This window comes from Kwoniella botswanensis, chromosome 1 (genome assembly GCF_036426115.1).
Source record: "Kwoniella botswanensis chromosome 1, complete sequence".
Classification (NCBI taxonomy): Eukaryota; Fungi; Basidiomycota; class Tremellomycetes; order Tremellales; family Cryptococcaceae; genus Kwoniella; species Kwoniella botswanensis.
This window is the reverse complement of record NC_088599.1, coordinates 17,666,858-17,690,788: the sequence shown is the minus strand read 5'-3', so window position 1 is coordinate 17,690,788 and position 23,931 is coordinate 17,666,858. Positions and strand designations below refer to the sequence as shown.

The window sequence follows — 23,931 nt, the reverse complement described above, 5'->3', positions numbered from 1 at the left end:
CTCCCTGCGATTGTCGATGTTTCGCACTCAAATTCACCATCAAGCCCTCACTCACCATCCATAATCACAACAGTCATATTCACCTATACATGTTCCAATGCCCATCAACCGCACACAATCACACTTCGCAATGGGGCTTTATACCGAGATCATGCCATCAACAATCAACAACTACTCGGCCATTCAGCTGTCCTTACCCATCTTGTCAAGCCACCTTCTCAGGCATTCAAGCGCTGGCATAACACGTAGAGCTATCCGCACACCACCGACCACCTGCCAATGCGAAGGACAAACCATACAACAGTGTAGCATGTGGGAAAGCTTACAGTAGTGTTTCTGCAAGGAGTCAATATGTGGCAGAGCCCAAGATGGGAAGATCAGTTGTAGGGGTATCGGTCAGAAGTGATGTAAGCAATTTAGATTCAATCCATCCTGTAACTACATATGTAGTTGACAGCAAAGACCTCAAACTAGCCACGAAAACTCCTAATCGTCGGTATTCATACCCCAGTCGAGGTATCTAGACGCATTGACCACTTGATCCCGATTTGTATCACTGTCTCTCCGTCAAGTCCGCGAAAGGTATATCAACTGTTTGTATAGGTCGTAGATGTATGTATGAGCATAAAGTAAAACCTTCCATTATAAACCTTTCGCAGTAGAAGCAGCTGGGATTGTGGTATCGCCACTTCTTTCGCCACCACTTTGCAGCATCTTACGTGTCACCATGTAGCAACTGGTAACACAACGAATCCCTTCAAAACAAGCACCGAAGAGTCTTTTTGGCGGGGCAATGAGTTCACATCCAAGTATGCGGAGAGAATGACCGTTGCTGCTACTGACTGGCAAAAGATTGGTGGGTATATGCTCGACAGAGGATTTGTGTTAATAATGGAGCGGATCGAATTTTAGTACCTGTGTGACATATTGGCTCAGTATGTCATTATGAAATAGGCAACTTACCTTTCTTGCTGCAGGTAGCAGCATTCTGTTCTCTCCAATCGAGACTACTTGGTGTGCGTTGACTCGTATCTCGGGGTTGTTCTTGTCGTACTTGATCTCATTCCAGGGATTAAGTTGGATTGGCAGAAGGATGGGGAGGGATGTCTTTCCTTCGGCAGCTTCTACTTCCTCAAATAGTTTGGGATATTCCTAACGCTGATCCCAGATGACATCAACCCGATGACCTCGCCCCTCCGCTTCTAAAGCATCGAGATAAGCCTGAGTGATTAGGACTACACATTGAGGGTACCTTGAAAGTAAAGAGCAGTCAGTGTAGCTAAGATTGTTTAGTTCAAAGTGAACTTACAGATGGCCATATTGGACTATGGTGTTGAACTGGTTCCAGAGATCGCTCCATTTGGCACCCTTAGTCAAGGAAATCATGCTGAATAATTCAGTGAGAGACCAAATAAACTGAAGGCTCTTTTGGAAGAAGACATCTGCGGTGCTGAAATACATCATGTGGAGTATTAGGTGAAGATCGTAACACCACGAATCCTCATCGAGTTCAGGTAATGGGGTATCATATCCCTATATGTATAGCATCGGTTAACAAATGAAGAGTATAAGCAGCAAGCCGAACACCTACCTAGCTAATATCCCGTCTAGAACCAGTTTGGCTGGCTTTTCCTCGTTTAGGTGCCATCGTACGTGATACCTGTGTATGCGATAGGTCAGGGATGATTAATTTAGGCCTGAGAATGGACAGAGGGCATGTATGTTGTTGCTCGTACATGGGCAAGGAGAAGAAAAAGGAAAAGGAAAAAGAAACAGAAGAATGCGTAATTGGGGGAATGATCCAGAAGAATGCACAAGATATTTTCAAGGAAGGAATGGACACACTTACTTCGAACCTACCAAATCTTTTATAAATGTACAAGTTACACAATAAGGAGCTGCAGAACAGCTAAACGACTATAAAGTAGGCCACAGTAGATTTTCAGCGGTGATAGTCGATGGATAAGAAAAAACAGCAAGTGCTTCAAGGAATCGATAAGACAAGGAAGGAAGTCATTGCCGGTCTGACGATTCCTGTCGGACGAATGGGGTAAGAGATTATCGGCAAATGAAAAGACTGTGGGGCGTGAGTTGGACCATTTTTCTGAGCTCTGAAGGTCTCGATCCAAGTAGTAACTCTGAGATTCTGTACTAGGTTCAAGCACATCTGAATTGATAGAAGGCTGGCACATGACGGTGGATACCTCTGGTTTATTCAGCTTTTCCAAAGATTGATTCGTCCCTTCTGCTGCGCCACCTCTCTTTGTTAACATCCGAGGTTTGGGAGAGAGCCTGAGACTTGATGATGAAACGTGCTGCAATAGGACAAAGATGAGACGATACCATTGGCCTTCTAGCAATTGAGCTCACCTTGCTTGTTTGTTGATATCGAAAATTCGAACAGAACCCCATAAAGATGATTCGCCTTCAATCGTCTCAGCAAGTTCTGATCCACCGGCCTCTCGGAGCACATCTGCTTGTGCATTTGGAAGAAGCTGAAGTGTTCGAAGAGCGAGAGCGCCGCAGAGATAGGGGTGAGGAACTACCGCCATTCTGGTAGACAATCAGCGCGAGAACAGAAAGACTGCAGCGGGAAGTGAGATGTACACGATGAGTTTGGGCTTATTGATTGGCAAGAAAGAAGAAGCATGTATAGGCGAAAAGAAACGGACTTGATAGACCTTGTTGTCGGGTTGCTTTCGTTGTACGCCTTAGCGTCGAGAAGACCACAACGTAATCGTCTGTTTTCGATGACAGAGAGAACGAAATGGCCGCTGAATCATGTGCCTTTCTAATTTTAAGGCTGAACAGGAAGATCGAAGGGCCGGTTGATAGTAGTCGAATCAAGTTTTTGAACCAGAAGGCGAAAAGGTTAGTGGGATATAGAAATTCGCATTTCATGGGAATTGACATGGGTAGAGACCCACTGGCAAGGATAATTGGGTATCAATTAACTGGTCTGTAGAGCAGTGTCTCTCAAGGGGGGGGGGGGGGTTCGTAAACAATGATGAACAGTGATAGTCTCCATGAACAGCGATAGCTTCTCGTGACCAGATCCTGTTAGTAAACGTACAGCGATTATATCATGTTTGAAAGTCAATTAAATGTAAGTCAAAATACTTCTTTGATGGTTAAACAGCACAAACTAGTCCATAAGATCGTCTGCTTGTGGGGTTGATCATTTCATTCTTCAGAAAAAGCTCGAGATATCAGTACACAATCATACTTTGCCTGCATGCTATGTCTAGGGCAAAGATTTTTAGTACGCGTTCACGGCTTCGTACTTGCCATTTCAAACCCATCTCTAATCTCCTGGAGGGGTACTCAAACAGTCAGCATCTGAATTTATCTTGCAGGAGCGCGGTGCAAAGGTCGATCCCAAGAGCCAATCTTACGGTGTACTATCCCAAAGTCCAGGACATCTCGGTCTCTCTTAATTCGTAAGCAGCACTTTTTACAACAGTGGCAAGTTGGGTCACATCTAGTGGCAAGTTGGGTCAACTTGATAGCAAAACTGACAGATTGAGGTGAGGAACGAAGAGGTGATACACATAAACGACTTCCAGCTCCAATGAATCATACACCGTTACTCTATTGTTGATGTATCTTATGTGTCGGTATAAGAAGAAAGCTGTAGATGCAAATACCGAGATCAGTATTCCTTTGTCGGGTCCAGATGCGGGGAACGAGAAAACGTGGTTTGTGTATGTCTCCCCTCTGAGTGGCCTGTATGCGCAGCGAGTCGGGCTCTCAGGAAGCATTTTACATCTGTCATTCGGAAAAGTGGGTACTTTAACACCGAAAATTAGCGATTAGCAGTGGTGAGTCTTTCTTATCGGAGACCAGATGGAGATCCTATCGATCAGCACTTCATCTAACGAGATGAGCTTGGCTGTTTGCTTCCGATGTAGTTTCCTTAAAATGTAATGTTCATCGATCTGATTTTTTCTATTTAGATTTAGTACCCGGTCCGGCAATTCCGGGTCGTTGAAAAGAACTACAGCGTTGTATGTCGTTTTGGAATGACGAACGAGTACGCCCACTTCATATGGGAACTGAGATGACTCAGCGCAGCTCTGAAAATACTCTATATGCATGCATTCCGAGAATTCCTTATCTTTTGTATCATTTGTGGCGTCTAATTCTAGCTAGGCACGGAGGATGTCTCGCGTGTACCCGATACTACAGTCGCTCATGAGATAAGCGTTTGTCCGAGAATTCGGGTAAACCCAGCACCAGTTTATAGATAAGAACTGAGAACATTAGCAATTTGAATGAAAGATATGATATGGCCTTTTCCCATAGGTCAGGAAAATCTGGTATAAAGGGTCACGGAAATGAAGTCGGGACTGATCATCATTCAGAACAAAAGCCGGATTGGGTTAAAGGAGGTAAGAAAGTACCAGTCAAACAGGTAGTAGGACACGAGGTGTGGTTCACCATCACTTGTTCATTGTTACCATCAAAATCTGGGGTCGTGGTCTGACATGGTCCGTGCGCGATCTTTGATTGGTCACAAGCTGTGTAATGTAATCAGTTGCTGGTCCTGGCCCCGATAGCCGAAGAACAGAGTGAGCCATTAAGTGTGCATATATATACACTCAATGATGATGATCGATTCGTCTTCTTCTTCTCCTTTATCCTTGACCGAAGAAAACACCTTGCACCCTTCTTACCCTTGTCACCTATAACCACTCACCATGTGGTCATCAACCCTCCCCCTCCTTGCTCTGCTGAGTACCACCCTGGCTATACCCCAGCCAAAGATTTCTTCCATACGTCGACCTGGATGGCGACCTAACCGACGTCAACTGCCCACCGACTCGGTCAACACGACCTCGTCGTCACCTTCTACCACCGCACCAAAAGACAACATCTGGATCTCTCTCACCAACGACGAAGCGGCAGATGTTATCAGCTTCCTCCACTCAAGAGAAGATCTCAACCTCACTGCAGTGGATGATGCTGGTGAATGGGACAACACCATCATGGTCGTTGATTTTTTACCACCTAACAAGACCGATGCACTTGGCTACTTAGATGGACAAGGTGATAAACCTGAAAGATGGGCTGTGGCAAGTCTGTTATTCGGTGCGACCGAAGAACCTTACGCGCAAGATTGGGTGGTTGGTCCTATTCCCATCACCAATGATTCGACATACTACCCTTACACTTTCGGTACTCACGCTGAAGATGCCAAGATAAGAGTGTACGATATGGATGGTCACTAGTGAGTTGCTATCCACGAAATATGAGCTGACGGAAAGTGATCTCCTCACCGAAACTGCTATGCAAATGAAGGATATCATCTCAGATGTGCTTAATGGTGAGTGCTAGCAAAGCTGGACTGAGCTGACGTTATTAAAGCTACTATCGAAACGGAGGACGACCTCAACGATACCTTTGACATGTGGGGAATTGATCCACTTTGGCATGAGAAGGATGAGGACGGAAATGATCATGTGATTGACTGGGTGGGTATATCAGTTGATTTCAATGGAATACATACTAATGAACAGTCACTATAGGTCGGCTTCTGGCGATATCCTGCCACTCGACAGATGAACAACGGTTCAATCAATTTCGACGGTGAAACGCTCCTTCCTCAAGGTCTCTACATGCAATTCGACATTACCGGAAGAGATAAGTCCCAATGGAAATTCCTAGGTGTATTATATGGTGACGAGTACTACACCTCCATCGATGATTTCAGATCCGCTTGGCAATCATCCGATTTCAAGAAGTACACTCCTAACATGGGAGGTAAATGGATCGAGACCGACAAAACCGGTAAAGAACTTCCTCTTGATACCGAAGTACCTCCTATGGGTGTTCAACCTGGAGGTCAACGATTTAAGGTAGATGAGGAAAATAAATACGTTGAATGGATGGATTTCACCTTCTATCTTACGTGAGTTTCACCTCAATGGACTTGGTCTTATTACTGACGTATGGGGCAGTTTCACCCGAGACACCGGTATGAGACTTTACGATATCAAATACAAAGGACAACGAATCATCTACGAGCTTGGTCTGCAAGAAGCTATTGCTCATTATGCGGGAAATGATCCTGTTCAATCGGGTACCTCTTACATGGACACCTTCTACGGTTTCGGTCCATACGCCTTCTCCCAAGTCCCAGGGTATGACATGCCCTTATACGCCTATTGCATGAACACCTCTTTCCATGCTTCTGAGCTTTCAAAGGTGAGCCACATGAAACTCATCTCGCTGCTCTCGCTAAAACCCCTTTAGTCCCATCGATGTGGTATCTCCATCTTCGAGCACGATCTTGGCCACCCTATTCAAAGACACTCCACCCAAACATACGTCTCCGTCACCAAAGGAATCGCTTTGACTGTTCGAAGTATCTCCACCGTCGGTAACTACGATTACAACTTTGACTACAACTTCTTCATGGATGGTACAATTGAGACTGTCGTTCGAGCTTCCGGATACATCCAATCTGCCTACTACGCTAAGAACGACGAATACGGTTATCATATCCATGATGGGGTGGGTCGTATACCTCTGATGAAGAGCCTCGCTGATACTCTATATAGCTGTCTGGATCGATGCACGACCATGCGCTCAATTTCAAAGTTGATTTCGATATTTTGGGCACGAACAATACCCTGGTCAAGCATGTCATTGAACCTGTCGAGAAAGAATACAAATGGCGCAAAGGTACTAGCAATACTATGCATATGGTCAGGAAGGAGGTTGCTAACGAGGATGAGGGTAAGATGGTGGGTCGACTAAGCCTGTAAATTCTCACAAGAGCAAAGAAACTAACCTCCGCGATGTTGTAGAACTGGTCTGCCAACGCACAAGAACAAGTCATCGTGGTCAACAAAGAAGCACTCAACAAGTATGGTGAACCTAGAGGGTACAAGATCATGCCCAGTCGAGGTGGTGCGGGTATGCACCTGACGATCACCAATTCAAGCAACTTACTCAACTCAGTCGGTAAGTACTCTCGTTGTTGATGCATGACATCTGAGCTTACCAATGACCTTAGGGTTTGCTACCCATGCCTACTACGTATCTAAACGAAAAGACTCCGAGTTGAAAGCTGCGAATGCTTGGAATGATTATGATACTGCTAATCCTCTTGTAAGTTGGGAACGGCCAAAATCCCAAGGCATATGGTGAAGCTAATGGCGTACGCGTGATGCTTAGGTCAACTTCGATAAATTCTTCGATGGAGAGAACCTTGTCCAAGAGGATTTGTGAGTCGTGAAGTCTCTCTATATAATTGTTGATGCTGAGTGATGCTCGTTGCTACAGAGTACTCTGGTTCAACTTGGGAATGCACCATGTACCCCACACCGGTGATTTGCCAAACGTGAGTGACACCCTCCCCTAACAGTGATGCAAGGACTAACGTCAAATAAATCCGGCGTTGCTAGACCGTCTTCTCAACCGCCCAATCCGGTATGGTCCTCACTCCTCACAACTACCTCCTGAATGATCCTTCCAGACAAACATCGCAACAGATCAGAATTGACTATGATGAAGGAGATGTGTCCGACGTTTATACATTTGGCAGTGAACAGGCATTCGGGGAGATCGATCTGGTGAGTCGGACATGAGAATCGGTTGGAAAGATGTAGATACTAACAGTCTCTTTTAATTATAGTCACAAGTCAGCTGGGATCCTTACACGTATGCTGGTGATGTGGCTGTTAGAAAGTTCCCATACGATCGTGAGTCTAGTTTTGAATGGTGTGTAGGGTGAGGATAATGGAGACTGATGGATTTTTACAATAGCCCAAAACCCATTTGACGATAGTAAGTGTTGAACCGTTGAACCGACCTTGCTGTAGAGACGAGTAGCTGATGATAATACTTGTCGCAGCCGAATCGATCGTATAGTGATTTATGTGGATTGGGCACCTGAAAGGACAGTTCAGAAGATACGGACATTTAGGGGAAGTTGACAGCGATGGACAGTGAATGGAACGGTAAATCGAGGACGAAAATTGGTTATAACATATAATATGATACGTCTCTCTTTCTCTCGGTAGTAAACAAAACAAGGTATATAATAAAAGCATCTATACGATGTGGTAGAGCACATGAAGGAAATCAAAGGTAGTTTATATGCATTTTAAATCTCATATGTAGTTTGTTGGGTATCATCAACGGAGAGGCCGGCTGCTTACCGACGGGGTGACGATGACGATGACGATGAGCAAATTGATCCCGCCGGTAATGTTGACAATGGATCAACAAGGGACGAGGACTTGATTGGTATCTAAGGTATATCATATCATGAACATCTTTACACATCTCCTCTATGCGCACTTGACCCTGTTGGATCTCCACAACGCCTCGAAATGTTCTGCATACCGCCTCACCTTCAGGAAGAAGTTCAGCGGCCACGATATGAGATCAGTCAACCGGTCAATCTCGACTCGGTATTGAGACCATTGCAGCCATTTGGGAGGAGACCTACGTATACACCTGGATCGTACTTGCCTATAAGTAGAGACAATGAGATGGAGAAGAACGCATGGGATATGGAGAAGCAGGTGAGTACCTGATAGCTTCCATACTAGTATGATCTTGTGTTGAGTGATTCATAAGCTGAGAATGCCTTCGATGTAATTGCTGGGCTACCAGTCTTACGATTTGACAACTCAGTCCAATGGTACATCACCCAGAAAAACAAGGAAGATACCTATATCACTCCGACTAATCATAATCTTATCATTCCTCATATGTCAACTCATCTTCCACCCTTTCTCACTTCCCTTCTCCGCCCAATCCAGATCGGCACAATCCTTAGATTCCACTTTAGTCAAACATTGTCAATCACTTCTCACCCCTCCTGAAGGGATATACACCGACCGACTCGAATACCTATCCTCGATTCTGCCGAATGATACAGTGTGGATATCCGAACCATCACCATCAACAGAATATTACACTTCTTTCTCCAAGGATAAATGGTTCCTTTCCGAACGACCATTCCTAATATCCATAATCAACTCTCAAATCGTAATACTCACTCCAGCGTTCGAAGCTCTACGAGCAAGCCTCATCGTTAAGGAGCTGCCGGAGGAGGTAAGAGATAAGGTCCAATGGGTAGAATGGAGAGAAGATCAATCGCCTTACGCTGTCTTATCGACATATCTGGCAAAGAGGGGTGTGGAGAGGTTCGTACTTGATGATGGAGTTAGGGAATTCATCGGCAGGGGATTAAGAAAGAAGATGGACGAAGTGACAGGTTCGGGGTTGGAAGATAAAGTGAGGGAAGTGAGGGAGAGGAAGGGTGATTGGGAAATTGGGTTGTTAAGGTGTTCTAATCAGGTGAGTGCAGTGTTTCATGTATGGACATAGGTATAGATATTGCAGTATTACACGGCGCATTTCGCTGCTGAAAGACTCATCTCTGAGATCGGAACAGCCTCAATGCTAATCTCATAAATGGGACCATTGTAGTTCACCTTACACGCTATTCGAAAAACGAGAGAAAGGATGTATATAGGTATCACCGAATCTCAAACGTCCAAAATCTTAGAGGAAGAAATGGGCAAGACTGGTTTAATAGGTGGAGAAGGATTGGTCTTGTTTGGTGGTGAGTCAGTTCACATACTTCATCTTTATACACTTGCACACCTCACCCGAAACCGCTTGCCATACTGCGATGGGGGAGTTGTTCCCTTGAATGATTCGGACGGACGGAAATCGTCTTTATTTTTTGATATCGGATGGTGATTTGAGCTGATTCCTTACATGGTCATATACAGAAAACGCCGCTCTTCCTCATGGATCTGGGACAGATCGTCAGTTGACCAAGAAAGACTTGGTCCTGATTGATGCTGGTGGGAAATGGGGTGGATATGTTTCTGATATCACCAGAGTGAGTATGAGTTTCTATATGCTGTACCCCACTATCCCTGTATCCCATCTACATCATATCAAATCATCCCTCAAGTTGCTATCTCGCTGAAAACCGAGCTGACACGTCTCATTGCTTTTTACAGACATTCGCTCTTTCCTCCTCGACTATATCCAACTCACATACTGAACTATGGGAAACGGTCCGCAGATCTCAACGAGCGCCTTATGAGATGTTACTGAAGTCTAATGCATCTCTCACTTTCGGTGATCTAGATAAATCTGCCCGCCAAGTCGTCACTGAGTGGAAATGCCAAGACTCTGATGTAGATGAGGATGAGGCTGAAGTCGACTTTAGTATATTCACTCATCGATTAGGCCATGGAATAGGTTTAGAAGGCCATGAATCGCCTTATGTCATTCAAGGACCACAAGGTAAAAGGCAGATTCAAGAAGGGAATGTATTTAGTTTAGAACCTGGTATATACCTTCCATCGAACCATGAGGAAGTCAATGGGTTCAAAGGTATAGGAGTGAGGTTGGAAGATTGTTTCGTACTGAGGAAGGGTGAGGATGGAAAGTGGGGAGGGGAATGGTTATCTGGACCTGTGGAGGGATGGGGTGATGTTTGATAAGATGGATTCGATTCGGGTTGAGACGGATTAGTTTGTGCTGCGCAAGTGTCAGAGCACGATAGATGATGTAGAATTGTATATTGCATGGACAATGTCATCAATAGATGGATGAGGGGTAGGATATCATCGTATCCCGGAAGACGTCGAACAATAACATACTTTACAGTTCTTTGAGCTCAGTTGCTTGGATACCATGTTGAACTCAATCAATTATCCAGTGTACTGTACCTCCTGACTGTCGGAAGAACCGCCAACAGGTGGAGATAGATGTTTCATGATTACACTTTCCCTTCTCAGGCTTCACTTTGCCTTTGTAATGCGGTGATAGGATTACGGTAAGTGCTTGGATAACGTGAATGAGGAGGAGGTGGGAGAGGGGTGCACCCAAAGATAAAAAGATGAAACGCGCCTTCACGTCATGCATATTTGTAACCCTGATCACACTGCCGCCACCGCGTAGCACTACCAAAAGAAAAGAAATAAAAGAACATTTTAAAGGTTATTCCGAGACGTGACAATGAGGGAGTCGTGAAAATTGTGTGTGTGAATTCTGTGCTTGGCCAAGAAGAACAAGAGACTTTTCGTCAGGCTGAGGTGCATTCCAAGAAGAAGGAGGAGGATATTCATGATCTTGAGAATATCTCGTTTCGTTCATTCTTTCCTTCTCGATTGGTATTGCTTTCTCACACTTTCATCGATTATACCCCTTCCACTTCACCACTCGACACCCTCGACAGATTGAAGATCGAACAGATTGATTGACCGATTGTGCTGGACACAAATAAGGAGAGGCGCAGGAACGTCCATTCACCCCGCTACACATACTAGAAGATTGAGTTTCACCCTTCACCATCGTCGCAATCGATCTTCTAGATTTCAAAATCCGAACATTGGAATAGCTAGCAGAGGTGCTGGTCCACCTTTGCTTGAATAGACTTTCTTTGTTCTGGCTATCCAGTGGATCGGTAAAGGCAGGTTCGTCGTCCAATTGGTGAATCAATCAACCCAATAATACATTTAGTGCACGGATCGACATTCCACCTGTTACCCCCTCTGTTGTGTATGTGCTTTTCACTTGTACAGTTTCACCTTCGATACAACGTTCTCATTTCTTCGTTCTTCTTCATCCATTCTTCGTTCTTCACTATGATATAAATACGTATACGTTAATGCTCATCATTCTTTCTCACAGCCACAGCCCAGAAACATTCCCTGTTGTACCATACAACTTCACCACTACATCAATGTACTAGATAAATATCACGGAAAACCAACACGACGAGAACAACAGTCATTCTTTTGATCATCACACTCTCTTTCTATACCTTTCAGACCCTTCTTAGACCGTTCTTAGACCGTTCTTAGACCCCCACGATGCCCCTCATCGGCGATCCATCCCTTGCCAATGTACTCTATGGAGCATCCGTCACCTTCAATGCCCTCGCTGCTACCCAAACCGTCGCTGCCGCTGTACCGTCCGCGACGGCTGCTCAGCAAAGCGTGAATATGACCGAGGTTGTGCAACAACAAAAGCTGGATCAAGCGGAGATGAGTAGTGAGTACATCAACACCACCCTCGATACCATAATTGAGTGGAGATCTGTGAAATGTGATAGAGCAATGAGCTGATTCATGGTCTATTTACAGGCTCAATGCCCCGCAATCTTTATCTTGCATTCCTCGGATTACTCGCCTTGTGCATGATAACCTCCCATCCTCGATTCCTCGCTAGACTCTTCGCTTCTCTGTCATCCTCTAAAAAATCAAATTCAAAGCCAAATAACAACGACTTAGTTAAGATATACCCTTACACCAAAGAAGCTTTGGAAACGATCAAGCCTCAACCCAAGAGAGAAGTGTCCGGAGGTGATTTATCGCAAGGATGGTTGTTGAAGAAAGGTGAAAATAGACGAATCGAAATTAGTTCACCATTATCTTCACCAGATAATGATAGTTGTTCTAAGAAAGATCCTTTCGCCTCTTCTACCTCTTTAGACGAGAAAGCTCTTTCACCCATTGATATCTCAATGCAATCGTATGAGTCGCCAGTACATTATCCACCTCCTCATATCATCCCACTCCTCCATCATCTTCCTCTATCATCGTGGTTATTGTTTACTCCCCTCGCAAAACTCCCAAGTCACCTCAAGTCGTATCTCACCTTGCCTCAACTGTACCTGATCAGTGGATATATGATTTTGATCTGTTTCGCATTGATCTGGAAATCAGACTTGTCCCCTACATCGAAAGATAAAGGATACGGAGGAGATTGGATGAGATCAGGTCTAGTAGCTACCGCTCAAGTTCCCCTTGTTATCGCCTTGGGTGTTAGAGGGAATATCATTGGATTGTGCGTCGGAAAAGGATACGAGAGGTTAAAGGTCTACCATAAAATCGTAGGAAGAGTTGTGTTTTTGGCTAGTACAATTCATGCGGCTGCTTATAGTGAGTTGAAATCCCTTCCATAGTGCCGGCCCATATCTGATGCTTGTGCTCCTACCTCGTAGTGTACAAATGGACCGTCGCTGGCAAATTCTCCACCTATGCCGCAAAACCCTTTGCCATGTGGGGTATCCTCTCCTACTTCGCCTTGGTCCTCATCGTGATCACCTCTCTTCCTTGGGTACGAAAGGCCTGTCACGGTGTCTTTGAGGTGAGCTCGATAATCGTTGAATCCGCAAGATCCTAGCTGACATTCCTCATCCAGATCTGCCATTTCATCGGACTTGTCGGAATGATCTTGGGTCTCGCTTTACACGTACCTGAAGCTGTCCCATTCTGGTATGTGAAGCCCTTGCACGATACCGGAATCACACTGACATACCCCATAGCATCGCCGCCGGGGCAATCTACGCCATCTCCATTTTCTGCTCTATCACCAAAACTCGAGTTGCTCATGCTGAACTTCAGGCCCTTCCCGGAGCTGGTATAACCGTCATCACCCTCCCGGCTCTTCGAACAGGTTGGAGAGCAGGTCAACACGTACGAATCCGAGTCCCGGCTTTGGGTATTAGGAAAGCTTTCGAATCTCATCCATTCACTATTGCATCCGCACCCAATGGCGATGGTTTAGTACTCATGTGCAAACGTGCTGGAGATTGGACGGACAGGTTGTACGAACTTGCTCAACGATCGTCGGACCTCGAAGATCGTGCGGAAGGTGGACGAAATAACGCTACTATCATTGTTGAGGGACCGTACGGAGGTCTTGGAAACACTCTCGCTCCTTCTTTCTCATCGGTCGTTCTCGTCGCGGGAGGATCAGGTATCACGCAATCTTTATCTCTTGCTCAGGATCTGGTGAGGCGTGCGCCGACTGGAGTGGTACGAGCTAGAACGATCGACTTGATTTGGATGGTCCGAACGGAAGATATCGCCAAACCGCTCATGTCGACTTTACTTGATTTGGTGAATGAAGCTAAACAATGGGAAATACAATGCATCGAAGGACGTCGAAAAGGTCACAAGAGACCTAATCCTACTGCTTTGAGAGTTAAGATCTTTGTTACTCGATGCCCTGCTAGTTCACCTCTTAACCTGTTGCCTGACGATTGGATAGTCAGCGAACTTGCTACTACACTCAAGAGACAACCTTCAGCAGCGGATAAAGAGAAGTATCAATATTTGTGTAGAAATCCTTCGACTTCATCTACTTCCACTATGTCTTCGATATCTTCGATGAAGAATAATACTCCGCTCTCAACTATCTCGGTCAACCCGATCAGACCGAATTTCAGTATATTTTTGGACTCCCTCACGGATGAGATCATCTCTAGATACGGTAGGATGATGGTTGACCCTTCAGGAGTGCTGGTCACTGCCTGTGGACCTGAGAGCTTGATCGAAGGTGTTAGAACTGCAGTGAGGACATTGGAGGAATATAAAGTAAGGGGTTGTGGAGGCGTGGAATTTGAAGATGAACATTTCGGTTTTTGAGATGATTCAACGAATTTGAAATGTATATTGATTCATATACTTTCTACGGTTAATCTCCTTGACGGAGTTGATACGATACCTTTACATGCTGTTTATAGATTTAACGACTTGCTTATGATCTCCTTGATGGAGTATATGATCATATTGTATATATATATATATATATACCTTTGATAGGGTATCTTTCACCTTTATGAAGTCATGCCATACTTGCAGATTCTCAGTCAAGATTCTGTGCACTACCTGTGAAGGGCTCATTCATTTGATTCCCGAATACTCTTGCCATGTTATTCTGTTATTCCACGCTTCGTCCTACCTCTTCTCTCCGACTCGCCTATATCCCCCCCTCATTTGTTTTTCTCCCCCCCCCCCCCCTCTCTCTCCCCTTCTTACTACCTTTAATGATTCCTCCATTACCCACCCGTCTCACCATCACGGCCAACTTTGGGGAGAACGTCACAGGAAGAGAAGGAACAAGGAAAGAAAGACGCAGAAGACTGAAACTCAAGAATGTTCGGACTTTGGAATCTGTCGATACATGTTGCACATCGTATCATATCGTATCGTATTGCCCCTTACAGTATCTCAATATCCAAGAGTAGCGAACACATCCCTCCTAACGGCAAGAGAGCTGTGCCACATCATCCACATTTGGAGTTTGCGTAGCTAAACTCGCCGTATTGATAGACAAGGTCACATCTGTAGTGGGACTGGCAGTTACCTTGAGTGTACACTAGAATTCGAAATTCATACAGTGCCATTAGCATACTCACAGATTTACTTGTATTTGTGGGCGGACTGCATGATGACTTACCGTAGCTACCATAGTTGGCGCACCTGTTGTCCAACTATAATACTCATTAGGATCCGGTCCTTCCCGTCTATTCCAATCTTTGTCCACGGGGTAAAAAGAAGCTTGGAAATATTCGGTCAAGTAAGTATCGTTAAATTGGAAAGCCCTCAACATCCTACCTAAGCCTCTCCATCTATCATCTACCCAGACTCCTGAGGGGTCCAGCGAATCCACTGCGATACCACGTTCGGCATCGATGAATACCTGAGGTGTGTCGGTGGTCGGTGGTGCAGTGGTAGGGGTGCTAGTGGTAGAAGATGCCTCGGGGATGGTAGTTGAAGGAGCTTCTGTGACGGGAGGGAAAGATGAGGAATCTACTGCGGCTGAGTCAAGTGTCTGACCGTCTTCCTGAGGTAGTGCTCTACTATTTACAGTGGTGAGTAGTAATACCAGGGAAGTAAGGAATGTATTGGTAATTGGGTAGAACATAGTAATCCAAGGTCTCTGACCTAGAATCGTACCGTGTTCAAGATGCAAATTGATAAATGGATAGTCACGAGGGCATACAGATTGAGAAGTGGAGAGAAAATGTTATAACACGGAGGTCATTGTACTTCTCAATCCTAGTGACCTGTTGTAACGCAATTCCAATTGATCTCCTTGATCTCAAAAACACTTGGAACCTTTCTTGACTTATCGGTCATACTGCGTAAGATCGCCGTGACCAAATGATCGACTTGGCGAGTCCTTTCATACTATCCTCTTACCTTACCACAAGACGAACGGTTCAAAACAAAGGATTTCAAACGTGGGATTGATCAGCAGTAAAAGGTGTAAAGGATGATAATCGATCATGAACCAAGAAAGGACGATACTGTCAGAGGACTTGCTTTGGGACTGTCACTTGGCAGGGATCTCATAGTCTCAGTCGAGTGTTGAGGGTGGATGAAGGTGGACGTACTTCTGGGTGAGAAGATTTTCTTGATGTAAGCAATGCCATCTCATCACCATCTCTTAGGTCGTCTGAATAAAACTTCTTAACAGTTTGCATCTCGCTTTCAGGAATCTGTCATGCTATGAATGGGAACTCAAAAATCGAGGAGTGACTACCTTAGTATTGTCCAGATTGGTTGAGAGCCTCGATAGCTTGTGCTTTAGCATGTCTCTTGGCTTCTTCTCTGTCGTAGGCGTCGAGACCTGAATGAAAATTTCAATATCAGCTTGTATGAACAGGATGACAAGGTGTCGACTGATCCTTTGAGGTATGTGATCTGACGACGGGAAAAGCTACGATAAATCGCATGACTCACCTTTGGTCTCGAAAAGCTTGTCTACTTCAGCAGCAGCGAAACCAGCTATGAGCTCTTTAGCGAAGGCGTGCTGAATGACAAGTAGGAGTAAGACCACCATCAGCCATCGCAATTTGACCATACCACTCGATAAGAGGTACATCTTCGCATTGATGAGAAGAAGGAATACAGTCATTTGGAACTCACGTTAGGAGGTTTACCCTCGTTTCTCAAGTGATTCTCATAAGCTTTCATAGCTTCGAATCCGGCAGCACCGCTAAGCGCCATAGGGTACATTCGTTGCATCAGCGAGATGCCAAGGTGCATATAAGGAGAAGAGTGAGAATGAAAGAAAGCTTGCTCACCCGATCAATTCGTGAGAGAGCTTGGATTTGTGCTCTTCATTGTTTGGGTCGAGGTTGCTACGAGGTAGGATCCACGTTAACGTCCGAGTTGTGATGGGCGATAGACTAGTGATTGTATTGTGGGAGTGGAGCAGTGTGAACTCACTAGACTTGTTGATTGCCCGAATCATCGTTGTTGAAGTAATCGAAGAGACCTACAGTACAGCATTCAAGATATCAGCTGTGCACTCGACGTGAAGACGAATATCGAAGATTGTGGGGGATGCGGACTGGTGTAGTACTCACCCATGTTGTATCGTCTTGTGTATATGGTTTATTCGTGAAGTATCGTTAATGGGATTGATGAAGGGAAGAGGAAACAGAATTATCGAATACTAGTGCAGCCCTTATATAGTTTACTATCGCATCTCCACGTCGTATACAGGTTGTCTGGGTCCTGAGTAGGTACTGAATCATTCATTGATGGGAAACTCGTCATACTACCTACTCCTTCATTTCCTATTGAATTGGAAGAGGGGGATTGCGTCACCTTACGTCTTGACTCTGCTTCACACAATAGGAACGTTTGTTTCCCGGCTACATGGTCACAAAAATAGAACGGAAGCTATGCAGCGTGACATCCTGATTAATCAGATGGAATGGTGAATTGATGGAAATGACGAAGATCTGATGATCCTTACGGGAGCCTTGCAAGTGGGAAAAACCTAAAAATAGAAATGGTGGTTATTTCGGTACGAGAACTGCGGGGGGATGTGTTGATGGCAAATCAGTCACGTCGCATTGAAGACGAGGATAGGCGCGCAACTTGTTCAAAGTCATCATGGATCTGCAGCGAGGTACGGCACGTATGCCATCTACTCTGTCCAACACTTCAACGATAAGTTGATCTACATTGATGCAGAATGACCGAATCGAGTCATACATTCATTGATGTGGTTCAGGCTTATATAGTGTAGATTATATTTCATGGGTATCAACGTCGGTTCGTATGCATGTTCTAACAACGAGGTATATATAACAATTGGTCCTTTCACTGTCTTCTCATCAACGACAATATAGAGCTGACTACAGCTTCAGGCGATCTACTCATCATTCTCTGGTTGTTCCTCCTCCAATATCCTCACTAACTTCACGTACATCTCCGTCGAATCGTCACCTCTCAACACGTCAGACAAGAACCGAGTTTCCACTTGCATCTGGATCTGAAAGATGAAAGAGCAATTTGCATCAGCACTTTTTATAAGTGTCGCTAGATTCGACAAGCAGGAATTCTGAAACAGCACGATCATCCTTGCTTGCAAAGCCCGCGCCCATCTTTGATGACTATACTCCACACTGATCTTGCCAACTCAAAGGTATAAATTCACTTACCATCTCCAAAGCACCTCTAACCACCCCACACAGGACATTACTGAACCAAAGACCACCTTCCCTGGCATCTCTTGGCAGTTCCGCAAATTCCGCAAGAGGGTTCTCATCGAATGTTAAGATGAATTCGCTCGGCTGGGGTAGATTATTCGATGAGGGCAGGTTCGATGATGGTGGTGGGAAAGATAGTGAAGGAGAAACACCAAGGAAGGTACGGAATGCTACCTGCTCATACAAGAGTGATGGTCAGCGAAAATCACTTCAGATCGTAGTCAAGTAATCGTCCAAGCAGGCGAGGAAGAGAGGATAGGGAAGATGATGGATGTAAAATCAAGTTGTTTCAAGTACGATTGATTGTATCTAAGCTGCACTCACTTTCGATATCACCTCGGCTGTCTCTGCAAAACTCTGACACCTCTGTAATCCCGTTCTAGCTAAGAAATCCTCTATCAGTCTCGTACCGATGTTGTATCCCCTATGTATTTCATATTAAAATGAGCTTTGACCTGTGCACTGGCATTGAGGGTGAACGCACATCTTCTCCAGCTGTTTGTTCACTTCTCCATAATCTTCGTAATCCTATTTCGATATTTGCAGATCAGCGTTGTACGAGAAGGCATAGGGACGGTCAAAGATACCTTGATGAGTTGAACGACCAAAGCTCCATATGTCAATGTGAACAGTTCGGCGTTCTATGATACATGTCTTTCAGTCAGCTGACTCATTGAAGATATCGATCATACTTCAGCTGATTGCATATGTATGACACATACCACTTTGTCCGTCCTCTTCCATATATCGTCCTGAGGAGGGTCAACACATCAGCTACGAGTCGAGCTTGGACAGAGTAAGGGCGGAGAACAACTGACTCCTATGGCTTTGTACTGTTTTGCACCGGCTGACATGATGTGCTCTTCTCTGCTCTGGTGTGGATGTGGTGAGACAGTAATAGTATCCTATGTTGATTGTGGGCAAGACGGTCTATGATCGCATCTGGAAGTGGATGGACGGTGTCAAGACACGGTTCACGAGAGAGGGTGGAGGAGCAAGTATTGTGCAATAACAAACAGAATCGTAATACCCTTGTAATCCCATTACAGATGAATTTGATCCCGCTAATGGCCAAAACCCATGCACCGTAACTTGGAATAACGACCTACTGCACCCCTTCGAGCTGCTCATACTAGCTTGCCGAGTGAACGATCCTACTTCTTTCTCCAGATCAACTAAGATCATATACCCAACCGATAGATACCTATCGAAGATGTCAGAGTTCCCTCAGGTCGACGTCAAATCGCTCAAAGTAGCTGAACTGAAGGAAGAGCTTACGAAGAGAGGATTAGAGACAAAGGGTCTAAAGAAGGATGTAAGTCTCTGTCCGTCTATACCAATCACCGCTCAATCAGACTGTGAGCTGATACGGGGATCCACGCATGTACAGCTCGCAGATAGATTACAAGCTTTCCAGGACACCGATTCCCAATCCCAGAAAGAGGACGCTACGAACGGAGGGGATGTCAAAGCTGCTATTACGGAAACAACAACAAAGGATGAAGAGCAGGAAGAGGGTGTAGGACGTACGATGCTTGATGGATATCCCGAAGAACCCTCTACTCAACATCACCCTTCACCCCCAGGCGATGTTACAAAAGATGAAATATCGACTGAACCCGCTGCGTTAGATGAAGAAGTAGCTAAAGTGGTAGCTGAAGAGGAAGCGAAAGCAGTCTTATCACCTACCCCAAGTCCACCTAGACGATTGTCTCCTATACCCACGCAGAATGAGGAGATTCAGGAAGTGGGAGTGGGGAAAGTTATGGTTGATGGATATCCTGAGAAAACATATACGATTCATGATCAGATGAAAGCGGATACAGATGTAGAGCAGGTTGAGCCTAAGGTTTTGGATAATGAAGTAGCAAAAGTGGTTGCTGCTCAGGAAACTAAGGAGATCTCATTGGAGAAAGCTACACCGAGTCCGCCAAAGAGGTTATCACCTTTACCTAATCAACGAGCTGAAGACGAAGATGAGGATATGCAGATTGATGATGAGGAAGAAGAAGAAAAAGGTGGTGAACAAAGTAGGAAACGACCTCGATCAAATACACCTGACGATAAATCGAAAAGACAGAAAATCGAATTACCTTCGACCCTGTCACATATAAGTGAACCACCCACTTCAGTATTATACATTAACAACCTCAAGAGACCATTGCTTCATTCTACTTTACATTCTTATCTTACCCCTTCATCTTCACCCTCAAATGCGAAACTACCTCCATCGAAAATGCCATTTGCTTCAGAGGAATATGGTGGATTATGGTTATCCGGCGTGAAATCTCATGCGTACGCTACATACCCTTCTGTGCAGGATGCCATAAAAGTTGCCGAGAAAGTAGAAAATACTAAATGGCCTGAGGGTACCGGTGATATATTGAAGATACATTTCATACCTGAAGATAAGTTGTTGGAATTGGTGGAGCAGGAAGAACAAGCTTGGGCTAATGGTAGGAGGAAATTGGATTTGACTGTTCGAGAAGATGGGGGATGGATATTTGAGTTAAGTGGTGCGGGCGGATTGGGGAGGATACCTCCTCCACCTAGGGATTTACCAATGAGAAACGAAAGGATACATCCTGCAAGAACTGACGGGGGGAGTGGCAACGGTCCAATAGCTGTGCCCTTGACTGGAGGACGGGGTGGACCAGGACTAGGACCAGGACCTAGAGCTCCCCTAACTGGAGTTAACGCTATCAACCCTACTGGACCTATAAGAGGACAAGCGATGGGTATAAGAGGTAGAGCAAATAACAGCCTACCACTACCACATGGAGGCAGGGGTGTGGGTATTCCACCGCGAGATAACAGAGATGGGACTTATTATAAGAATGGGACCGGAGAAGGATTAAGAGGATGGTCAGATGAGAAGCACAAAGAAAGAGAAATAATGAAAATGAGACCTACGAGATTCAGACCTAGGTTGTTCTGGAAGAAAGGTCCAGGAGCACTTGAGGGGATATAGACATGGCACAGTGTGATGGGATGATTCGATTATCAAGGATACATCAAGGTGGACGACCAGACAAGCACTAAAAAATACTGTGACAGGAGAAAAGATCCTGAAATATACGCCAAACGCCAAAAACTCTCATTGCGAAAGAAGCGCACCTGTAAATTCAATAACAAAACATAGGAACACATTCGTCAACGTGGATGGAAGATGTTCACTGTACCCATGTTAAGGACAATTCAGACAGAAAACTATCAATCATATAACAATACCACATCGAAAAGGAAATGGAAGGAAAAGAGATTCCGTTGCACGATGGAAGGGAGGTCGAATGTCTGAGTAAGCAGTGACCTGTATAGTCGTATAACATACATCAACTATCATATGTTTATGCATATAGCAATAAGCAAGGAGTACGGGTACATTCCCGTTGGATCTCGTCTCAGTCGCAGATCAATCAGTTTGCGGTCAATAATGTACAAAGTGCATGATTAACATATGAATACAGACAACATTTTCTCCGTGTATAGGATATAGAATACCGATGAAATACTTAGATCTAGGTCAATCTAAACTCTAACCTCTAATCCGTCTTTCTATTGCAAGATACATTATATCATCTATTCCTTGCCTAGGAGATGTACAATCACTTCACCCTCTTTATCACCCAATTTCCCATTCTCATCTTTAACCAACTTCCCTCCGTCGACTGCCTTACCCTTCACATCGACAGATTCGTTCAATTTCCCTTGGAGGAAGAAAGTCGACAGATCGTGAATCTTATTTAAGAGCAGTTTGGCGGAATTGTGAGATCGGGGATCAAGTAATGGGAAATCAGAGAATGATTGGTCTAAAAGTAACGGAATTATCATTCCATCAGCTCCTCCTTCTATTTTTTATTTCCATACTCCTGAGTGCTTGCTGAGAATAAGAAATTCACTCACGCCCAACACCGACTATACTGAGTAAACTCCCTTGAGCACTTTTGATCATACCTACCAACCTAGTGAAATGACTGGACCATTCAGTAAAGCCTATAGAGTTGATAACTAGTATAGGGGGCATGGTGGGATGCGATTTGGTAGAGGAGGATGGTAAGGGGATAGGTTCGAGCCATGGATCAAGAGCTATCGCATGTTTGATAGGTAATGATGGGAGGTTGGTAGGGTCCGGTGAAGATGTTTGGAGGATGTGCAGCTAATCGAAAGGGAGTATATCAGCGCTATATTCGAATATTCGTGGAGATAATCCAGATAGGTTCTGGGGTGCGGAAAGTGTTATGACTTACAACTGTTCCACCTCCAAAGCTATGTCCTGTCAATTTCAAATCCTCAAAATCCACCTTATCCTTCAAATTATCGATCCACTGTTTCTTCTTCTCTACATCCTTCTGTTTTTCCTTATTATCACCCACTTCGCTCAGTATGTTATAAGCGTTATTACCCTCCAAAAAGTTGTTTGTGATTAGGTTTTTGAAGGTATGGTAAGATTCGTAGATCTCCCTTGAACGGATATCGAGTTGAAGAGCTCGGAAATGAGTCAAGGATTTGTCTTCACCTGATGCCCATCTATAGTGATAACACGATAATATGATGTTTATTAGCAAATCGTGTCGGTTTGTTAAAATTGCTGGAGTGATACATGTGTGTCAGTGTACTGTATATACTCACTTGATATCACCCTGTCTGATATAATGCAACACCTTCCCATCTCCATTCCCTTCCTCAGACGACAAACAAACAGCAGGTCCACTTCCGTCTTTATGTTCCAAGGCTAATACCACGTACCCCTCCGAAGCTAGACCAGCACAAAATTGGGAGTAGGTATGTCGAGTACCCGCCAGACCATGTGAGAAGATCACTAGTGGGTATTTACCTGATGCTGAGGTGGGAGGGAGGAGAGAGGCGTATGGATGGACTGGGATCTAAATTGGAAAAACAGCGGTATCAGCGAGTACTCAAGATAGATATGGTTGATATTGAGTGCCTGGATTCAAAAGGTGGATACTATCAGATGAGAGAATAAAGATATGATACTCACTCGTAATCTACCAGCTATGTATCCCAACGTACTAGCTAAATTATCACATCAAAGTCTAGCATCAGCATATACATTTCGTGAAATCAAGGTAAACCCCACCTAGCCACCTCATGCCTCTACTAGACACCTGTCCGGTCTTCCCTTGCAAAAACAGCTCATATCCTTTAACGACTCCCCAGAAAGGCTGCGGCACCCAGCTCACTCCCTTCGCCCCTCTCTTCGCATCGGTAGGGTAGAATACCGAATAGCTTATATCGTGGACTTTCAATGCGGGAGATCCAGTCTCGACGAATGTCGGCTGAGGGTGCGAAAAGGGTGTTATGGGTTTATGCGAGAGGGGTACGTAGCCTACTTGGTATGGACCTGTTGATGAAGGTAAGTTTGAAGATATAAGTGGTGGGATAGGCATTCTGATCGTCGATGATAGGTATAACAGTGATAGCAGGATGAGGGTGAAGGTGGCGAGGAGGTACTTGGAGGGTAAGTGTCTAATTGTGACGAGCACTAGTTAGATCCGTCTAACCTGTGACAAGCAATTGGATGATCCTGCTGATATTGGATATGGTGCGTTTGATGGCTGGATGCAAAGAGGCGTCTGAACTAATATGCGATGAAAGATGAAGACGAATGACGATGATGATATACA

General features: G+C 44.8%; 8 protein-coding genes across 8 annotated transcripts; 4 read left to right on the top strand and 4 right to left on the bottom strand.

Moving 5' to 3' along the window:
* Window positions 1–4,700: 4,700 nt before the first annotated feature.
* Window positions 4,701–7,878, top strand: L199_006690 (uncharacterized protein; the record flags this gene model as incomplete). Its single annotated transcript, XM_064892388.1, has 14 exons — window positions 4,701–5,223; window positions 5,368–5,474; window positions 5,529–5,911; window positions 5,961–6,207; window positions 6,256–6,516; window positions 6,564–6,749; window positions 6,813–6,969; window positions 7,022–7,116; window positions 7,183–7,232; window positions 7,291–7,348; window positions 7,413–7,580; window positions 7,643–7,709; window positions 7,774–7,794; window positions 7,862–7,878. 14 exons carry the CDS (start codon window positions 4,701–4,703, stop codon window positions 7,876–7,878), a joined length of 2,340 nt encoding a protein of 779 aa, XP_064748460.1.
* A 464-nt stretch (window positions 7,879–8,342) lies between these two features.
* Window positions 8,343–10,481, top strand: L199_006689 (uncharacterized protein; the record flags this gene model as incomplete). The annotated part of the gene is made up of 5 exons (XM_064892387.1): window positions 8,343–8,537; window positions 8,629–9,318; window positions 9,451–9,586; window positions 9,759–9,871; window positions 9,996–10,481. The coding sequence occupies 5 exons, from the start codon at window positions 8,343–8,345 to the stop codon at window positions 10,479–10,481; spliced, it is 1,620 nt and encodes a 539-aa protein (XP_064748459.1).
* A 1,377-nt stretch (window positions 10,482–11,858) lies between these two features.
* L199_006688 (uncharacterized protein) lies at window positions 11,859–14,420 on the top strand (the record flags this gene model as incomplete). The annotated part of the gene is made up of 5 exons (XM_064892386.1): window positions 11,859–12,039; window positions 12,132–12,929; window positions 12,992–13,137; window positions 13,192–13,265; window positions 13,316–14,420. 5 exons carry the CDS (start codon window positions 11,859–11,861, stop codon window positions 14,418–14,420), a joined length of 2,304 nt encoding a protein of 767 aa, XP_064748458.1.
* Window positions 14,421–15,036: 616 nt separating this feature from the next.
* On the bottom strand, window positions 15,037–15,702 carry L199_006687 (uncharacterized protein; the record flags this gene model as incomplete). The annotated part of the gene is made up of 2 exons (XM_064892385.1): window positions 15,037–15,153; window positions 15,235–15,702. The coding sequence occupies 2 exons, from the start codon at window positions 15,700–15,702 to the stop codon at window positions 15,037–15,039; spliced, it is 585 nt and encodes a 194-aa protein (XP_064748457.1).
* Window positions 15,703–16,324: 622 nt separating this feature from the next.
* L199_006686 (uncharacterized protein) lies at window positions 16,325–17,156 on the bottom strand (the record flags this gene model as incomplete). The annotated part of the gene is made up of 6 exons (XM_064892384.1): window positions 16,325–16,410; window positions 16,524–16,593; window positions 16,710–16,779; window positions 16,868–16,924; window positions 17,013–17,061; window positions 17,153–17,156. 6 exons carry the CDS (start codon window positions 17,154–17,156, stop codon window positions 16,325–16,327), a joined length of 336 nt encoding a protein of 111 aa, XP_064748456.1.
* A 793-nt stretch (window positions 17,157–17,949) lies between these two features.
* Window positions 17,950–19,140, bottom strand: L199_006685 (uncharacterized protein; the record flags this gene model as incomplete). The annotated part of the gene is made up of 7 exons (XM_064892383.1): window positions 17,950–18,069; window positions 18,239–18,460; window positions 18,611–18,710; window positions 18,771–18,814; window positions 18,874–18,927; window positions 19,009–19,038; window positions 19,105–19,140. The coding sequence occupies 7 exons, from the start codon at window positions 19,138–19,140 to the stop codon at window positions 17,950–17,952; spliced, it is 606 nt and encodes a 201-aa protein (XP_064748455.1).
* Window positions 19,141–19,499: 359 nt separating this feature from the next.
* On the top strand, window positions 19,500–21,257 carry L199_006684 (uncharacterized protein; the record flags this gene model as incomplete). Its single annotated transcript, XM_064892382.1, has 2 exons — window positions 19,500–19,601; window positions 19,677–21,257. 2 exons carry the CDS (start codon window positions 19,500–19,502, stop codon window positions 21,255–21,257), a joined length of 1,683 nt encoding a protein of 560 aa, XP_064748454.1.
* A 608-nt stretch (window positions 21,258–21,865) lies between these two features.
* Window positions 21,866–23,694, bottom strand: L199_006683 (uncharacterized protein; the record flags this gene model as incomplete). The annotated part of the gene is made up of 6 exons (XM_064892381.1): window positions 21,866–22,095; window positions 22,190–22,442; window positions 22,534–22,813; window positions 22,916–23,169; window positions 23,286–23,320; window positions 23,385–23,694. 6 exons carry the CDS (start codon window positions 23,692–23,694, stop codon window positions 21,866–21,868), a joined length of 1,362 nt encoding a protein of 453 aa, XP_064748453.1.
* Between the last annotated feature and the right edge of the window lie 237 nt (window positions 23,695–23,931).